Source organism: Austrofundulus limnaeus, unplaced genomic scaffold, assembly GCF_001266775.1.
Source record: "Austrofundulus limnaeus strain Quisiro unplaced genomic scaffold, Austrofundulus_limnaeus-1.0 Scaffold322, whole genome shotgun sequence".
NCBI classification, from domain to species: Eukaryota; Metazoa; Chordata; class Actinopteri; order Cyprinodontiformes; family Rivulidae; genus Austrofundulus; species Austrofundulus limnaeus.
In genome coordinates, this window is record NW_013952724.1 from 159,239 (window position 1) to 166,627 (window position 7,389).

The following is a 7,389-nucleotide window of genomic DNA, read 5'->3' on the forward strand; positions in this document are numbered from 1 at the left end:
CCTATAGGGTGATTTAAAAAAACAATAAATAATATCAAACAGCCATGTTCCAACCTATTCTGCTGCTATAAGTTACTTTTCCCCCTCTCCTCCTGGAGATTTCATGCCCCCCCTCCCTCCGCGAGGAGGGACCTCGTGCACAAACTCTGACGTGCGGCTGGAATTTATAAAGGAAAGATGTGCAGAAACATGCGTACGCACTGTTTTATAAATCTGAATATTTTTGGCGTACGCCATTTCCGCCTTTTGGCCGTATGTTCACTTTTAGTATGGTTTCCACGCAATCCTTTATAAATGAGACCCCAGAGCTGTGAGGCACTGCACATTTTCACGTCAAGTTTGGATTTTATAAATCACAACCTTGGCGTAAAAAGTGGCGTACGCAAGTTTCTGGGCTCAAATTGTGCGTACGCCAGTTTTATAAATCCGACCCCAGATCTTTTGCTTCAGATCTGTTTTTTTTTTTGGTACCAAAATGTTAAAAACTGATTGCTTAACTAAATCCAGGTAACTAATATTGAACTTATGAAGCCATTTAAAGCTGGCATCCACAAAAAGTGCCAAAAACTGAGCTTATTTTGAAAATTTGGTCATGCACTTTCCACAACTGTTCTGTCAGTATTTCCTAAACTGGCCCCAAACTGCACCAAAAATATCTTCAGACACTGCCTTTTACCCTTTTACCTAAAATTTCAGTAACGTTCAGTGGCTGACTGGACAAAGTGTCTGACCTAACTAAAACTTCATCCAGTGAGACATTCTGTTAAAGACTGAGACGTTTACCTTGTGGCACAATTATCTTAGCCATATCTGAAGAATCCTTCTTCTTCTCCTCAACCAGAGTCTCGATCTCTTTCATTAGGTTTCCTATTTCCTCTGTGATCCTCGCTGCAGTCTCTCTGTCAGCCCTGTGACAAAACAACTAAATCAACTTTAATGGCTCTTAATTACAAACCAAGCTGGATACATTCATGGTCATATTTTAAATCTTACTTCTGTTTGTCTCTGAGTTTCTTTGGCATCACATTTTCAGGAGTCCATGTGTCCTTACAGGGGAAAAAAAAGAAATGTAACCAAACTATCTCAAAGTACACAACTATGGTAAAAAAAAAGAACTGTTTTGATAACTGACCGGATCAACGAAGGTGAGTCCAAACGCTTCATATCCAAAGTAGAGCAGTTCCTTTTCCAGTATGGACTGCTGGATGTACTGTTTCACCACCTGCAGGGTACAATTTGAAAACTGATAACTCCGCCTTCTAGTTTAACTGCTAAATATTTGTTCAACAAATGATTAAAGATACTCAACACAGTTGTTTTTCCTTGAAATAAAATTGTGTCAACCTTTTTTTTGTTGAAGAGTAGGTGAAAAGCTTCGAGATGACCACATGCTACATGAACACTAGTTGTTTTACACCTGAAGCCCTTCATGAGGCAACCTGGATTTGAATCAGCAGCCTTAGGCTGGCAAGACCACAGCACTGCCCACCACTGATTGTGACTAAGGCCAGGCATTCTGACACGCTGCAGCATATTTAACTCCAGATGCCTTGATAGTCTTGAGATTTCACTGTACCCTGAACAGACTGAAGACAAACAGCTCCACCCAGCAGCTTTGTAGCTTGTCAGTTTTATTAAATTTTTTTAATTAAATTTCAGTCTCCTTTTCAGTTGTCTCCTTTTTTGTGATCTGACACATGACCTTTGACATTGAAGTTCCTCTCTAATCTKTTAAGACTTTGTTTTGGATTCTTTGATTACAGTTTATTTGTCATCTTTTTTTTTCTTGTGGATACATCCAGGGGTGTCGTCTCTTGTCCCGAGAACCTTCTGAATAATCTGTGCAGCTGTTGACTGATAAACATCAAGCTGCTTTTTTCTTAATCATATTGTTGTCAGGTTCAGTGTGCCGAGGTACAACAAAACTGGTCAGTTAATTCTTTAGATTCTTCAATAAATTCAATCAAAGTAATTTTTTATGCTGCACTTCTGCAGACACCACTGCTTGTCCAGTTTGAAATCTTCTTGCTGTAAATGGTAAATGGACTGTACTTGTATAGCACCTTGTCATCCAACCAGGATACTCAAAGCGCTTCACACTACAATCTGTGTCCTCATTTACCCATTCACACAGCACTCTATTAGGTCTCTACAAAACTAACATGTATGTATGGAGACTAATCAGTGCCAATCACATTCATACACTGATGGGACAYACATCAGAGACAGCTGGACGGGGGATAGGATCAGCRACCTACCGGTTCCAGGACGACTCCCCTAACCACCCGCTGTGAGAACATGTGCTGAAGAATATTTTGTGTAAAGAAGTCCACACCAAAACAGAGCAAGAAGTGTACCTGTCTGGCTGAGATTAGCCTGGCCTTGTCTTCTCCCAGCACAACAGAATAATAGTTCAGGTTCTGGTTCATCACCTGGTCCTCCGGGTGGAACAACAGAAAGGTCTTGGCACACTCGATGGCCTGCTCGTACTTCTCAACTGAAGGGCAGAAGCAACATCTTTATAGCTGAGCAACTTGTCCTTGGATTTTTGACGAGGATTGTATTATTAGAATCTTTCACCTGAACTTGTTGGGCCTAAAGGCCATAGTTCAACTCTTATTTTTGATCTTTTTTGTTTCAAAGAGGGAAAACTCCTTATCCTTGGCAACTATTTGTTGTGGAGTACCTCAGGGGTCCATTATGGGTCCTGCTCTGTTCTCTTTACATTTGTTACCTGAGAGATTTATTTCATTTAACTGTTATGCTGATAACATCCAAATATATCTATATTTTAAGCTGGATGTCTTTGCCCATGGCCACCTCTGTTTAACTGCCTACAGGATGCCAAACACGAATTAACACAGAATTAGTTAATTGCTTAATTAATTACTTAATAACATAAATACAAATATAAATAATATACTGTATAAAACCAGGGGTGGGCAATCCTGGTCCTCGAGGGCCGAAGCCCTGCATGTTTTACTTTTTTCTCTGCTCCCACACACCTGATTCAGTCACTGATTTATCCAAGTTCTGCAGAAGCCTGACAACCACCCATTCATTCAAATCAGGTGTGTTGGAGCAAAGGAGCAAGTAAAAAATGCAGGACTGCAGCCTGTCAGGACCAGGATAGCCCACCCCTGATATAAACCATGCCATGAGTTTACTTTTATTCTTGGTCCTCTTGTTCCTCTACTGTCAGGAATCTCAGACTGTTTTTAGACAATTCTTTTAAATTTGTGAAGCAAGTGTCCACAGTTGTCAAAACCAGTTTTTATCAATGTCAAACTGCCAAAGCAAATTCTCACATTGAAAATTATTTTAAATCCAGCCTGAAAACTCACTTTTTTTTTACATTTAAGTTCAGTTAAAGTTCCTTTAGATCATCTATTTTGTGAAGCTTTCTTGCACTTGTTCATTTTTATTTAATTGTTTGTTTTCCTGATTTTGTTTGTTTTGTTTTTGTATTAGTATTTTCTTAATGACCAGCCTGTGAAGAGCCATTTGGACAACTTGTTGTTTTTAAATGTGTTATATAAAAAAATTAACATTATAACTAGTCTTTGTAACTTGCTCATAGTGTGGTTATATCTTTATAGTAGCACTTTATTACACTGAGTTTAACTTTTATTATCACCTGCTGGAAAATGCTTTTAACACACAGCTTTACAAACATTGAGTGTTGTGGTATCAAGGTAAAATGGGTTATTGTAAAGATTTAACCAGATGGCTACATCTCTGTGGTTTCTCAGCAAAAGATGAGTTCAGTTCAAACTCTTGTATAAAAAGGTCAGAGGTAATTTGCCTTTCTTGGCCTGAACACCAGAATAAAATAGATTTTATCGAGTCTCTTCTATTTAAACACAAGTCTAAATAATGTTAGGTATGAAAGGTGAATTTGAAGACATTTTGCACAGTTCAGGCTGTTGTTGGTAATGACAGACTCACTATTGAAGTAGGAGAACTGCAAGTAGTTGAACTGTGAAGCCAGGAAGTCYTCAAAAGGTTTGTCTCTGCCAGCAGCCGAGGCCAGCTCCACAGAGCACTGCTGCTTACAGTTCAGAACCTGCAGGTAGTGGTCTGACACACACACACACACACACACACACACACACACACACACACACACACACACACACACACACACACACACACAGATCAGTGCTGTGAGAACCGAGTCTAAAAGCAGTAAAATGGTCACAAAGTAGCAAAACTGTAGCTAAAATTGTCAAAATGGTACCAAATAGATGAATGTGAATTTAAAGTAGCAAAACAGAWATTAAAAACTGTGAAATTGTAGCTAAAAGTAGCAAATCAATAGCAAAAGCCAAATAAGCAAAACAAATACTAAAAGTAGCTGAAGTGTAATAGATAAATTATAATTTAATAGATGAATTATAGAGCTAATATTAGCAAAATGTATGCTAAATCTAAAATGAACAAACTTTAGATAAGATTAGCAAAAAGGTAACTTAATGCTAAAAGTGAAACAGATGATAAAAATAGCAAAACAGCAGGTAAAAGTAGATAACAACTAGCTAAAATCAAAATAAGTACAGCAGTACCAATAGTAGCCAAACTGTACTTAAAATTAGGGCTGCCACGATTAGTCAACTAGTCACGATTATGTCGACTATTAAAATCGTCGGCTGATTTAATAGTTGATGCATCGTTTTTTTTCTAACTTTGTTTTTCTTTACAAACTGCTGGGGCACCTTCCACTGCTGCATCTGACTTTCTGTCCTTGACACATGCACAGYAGTGCCTAGGGCTGCCACAAATGATTATTTTTACAGTCCACTAATTGGTGATTAGTCTACTATAAAGAACAGAAACAAAGTTAGAAAAAGAACAATGCATAGACTATTAAATTAGTCGTTGACTATTTCAATAGTGAACATAATCGTGACTAGTCTAATCATGGCAGCCCTACATAAATGAGTAAAACTGTGGATTAAAGCAGCAGTGGCAGCTTATAGATACAACTAGCAGAACAATAGCTAAAAGTAGCATAAGTAAACACAAATAAAGTAGTTTAAGCAGATTTTATATAGAATACAGGATTTGAATGAGTTAAAAGTGATCTCAGTGTACAGTATTTCTACAAAAAAACATCATTCTTAAATTAAATACCGTAGTTAGAAAATATATGTTACAAAAAGATAACAGTCATTGTACACAGTTCCTGATAAATGTTTTTACACATAACTACTTAAGATATCACAATGTAAAAGCTGTCTAAAAATAAAAAAATAAAACTTTGCAGAGTAAATTATAAGGGGTAGTTAAATGATGCTGACTCAGCATTTATAGTATTAAAACATCTCACCTGTCATGGACTGGAACAGATCTGCGCTGTACTCCATGTAGGTGTAGCCATCAAAGCGGTAGGCTCCCTCACACAGAGCTCTGCACTCCCTGTCAGCGGTGAAGTACTCCTCCAGGGCCGCCTCAAAATGTTCAGCCGCCAGTCCAAACGAGTCATCGCTATAGTGCCGTTTCCCCAGCAGGAACTCGGCCTGAGCAGAGAGACAACTTCACAGCTCATATTGTGTCAGGTTATTTTATTTCATCTGTTTTGAATGAGTTGCGTAGGTGTTGCAGGAAAATAAGATTGACTGATAAGATCAAGATAAGCTCTGAATAATCCAGATCTGTTCATTTTATGTCAGGACTTTCTACTCCGGTCCTCGAGGGCCACTATGATCCTGCATGTTTTTGATTTTTCTCTGATCCAGTCCACCTGATTTACAGGCTTCTGCAGAATTTGAAAATTCAATCCCTGAATCAGGTGTGTTGGAGCAAAGAAACAAGAAAACCATGCAGGATAGCAATCCTCGAGGACCAGAATTTCACAGAATTTCACCCCACAAAGGGGTGAAATTTATTTTTCATATTTTCTCATGAAGTSTGAGAAAATATGTCTTACTGGGATAACTGCGAGACAAAATTGTGTATTTTTTAGGGGTGTGAATCACCAGCTTCATCACATTGATTTGTTTGGATGATGGTTTGAAATTTTTTTATATCACAAAGTCTGTCACGATACAATTTTGATTCAATTCACTTCAGAAGTCTGCRCTCGATATGTATGATATCATAAATGATTTCGATTCACAACGAACGTACGATGATGATGCAGATCGATATTTTCTTTTTGCCTTGATATAATTGAATCATCAACCATTTAATCGATGCTGGCAGAGGTTGTGAGAAAATACAGCTGACATTACAACTGTTCCAACAAACACGACAAAAACCTTTTGTAATAAATGAATAAAAATCAACACGCTGGTCTTCCTTCTCTTTTTGCTACAGCAGCACGGTGCTCATCAAAGAGGACACTCGCGCTCACCATGTGTGGACTTGTCTCCAGGTCTTTGAAGTCCTCCTCCTGTACTCCTGCCATCATCTTGTAGTAGTCCAGGTTCTGCTTCATCTCTGAGTGATCTGGATTGGCCTGGAAAAACGTGTTGGCAGCTGCCACCGCTTTGTCCAGCTTATTGATCTGAAACACACAGAAATGTTGTTTCTGCTGGATTTCACTGCAGAAAAACTGGTTTTCTGACCCTAAAAGACTACCAGCTGACAGGATCCATCTGTCAGAACTGASTGTAGAACCAAGAGAAACCAGAAAATTCTCATTTAAGTCTTAAAAGGATTCAGATAAATTCCAACACAACTTTGAAAACAGATTTTGATGTATAAACTGTATAAGTGTAAAGAGAACGAAACATTCAAGCTGCTGCTAATGGTCACCATGGTAACTAGACTGTCTGTCACTCCCTGACAGTCCAGTTAATGAGAGGCAGACAGAAACTGACTGAAAAAGTAAGCTGCTGTGTAAAAACAAATCRTATCTTAAAACTGGCTAATCCATGCAGCAGACTGCCTGTTAGCAAAAAGCATCAGGACTGATGCTCACTCATATTTCTACTGTGGTTTATGAAGGGATATGAAAGTTAACAACACTCACTTCCAGCTTTAGGGAGGATAATTCGGAGGCTAATGAATACTGTATATTGTCCTTGTTTTAAATAAAATCTATCTATCTAATGTCCAGTGTTTACACACCATGACTTCACTCAGACCTGTGACTACCTGTCACCTTTAAACAGACTGAAGACACCTGTGATATTGACTAATTTTTATTATTTATTATTAGTTAAACATGTCCCTGACGTCAATTTGTTTTCAATATTTTATAGAGATACCACCTTTTTATCAAAGCCAGCTTCATTAGTTAGATTTTTAAATCATTCTATTAAACAATAATTCATATTCCTGAAACATCCTCGCTGCAGGACGGAGCGCTTAGACTGTAAAACACATCATGATGTCATCAGTTAGACTGTATAACACATCATGATGTCATCAGTTAGACTGTAC

General features: G+C 38.1%; 1 protein-coding gene across 2 annotated transcripts in view; it reads right to left on the minus strand.

The window, feature by feature from the left end:
* The window catches only part of p3h1 (prolyl 3-hydroxylase 1), a 26,571-nt gene that overhangs the window by 16,559 nt on the left and 2,623 nt on the right, over positions 1–7,389 (minus strand). For both annotated transcript variants that reach the window (XM_014022274.1, XM_014022275.1), the window contains exons 2-8: positions 6,356–6,508; positions 5,330–5,519; positions 3,949–4,080; positions 2,358–2,497; positions 1,133–1,222; positions 994–1,046; positions 784–908 (exon numbers count right to left, since the gene is read on the minus strand). In XM_014022274.1, the coding sequence (XP_013877728.1) occupies positions 784–908; positions 994–1,046; positions 1,133–1,222; positions 2,358–2,497; positions 3,949–4,080; positions 5,330–5,519; positions 6,356–6,508 (883 nt within the window). The remainder of the gene's footprint in view (positions 1–783; positions 909–993; positions 1,047–1,132; positions 1,223–2,357; positions 2,498–3,948; positions 4,081–5,329; positions 5,520–6,355; positions 6,509–7,389) is intronic.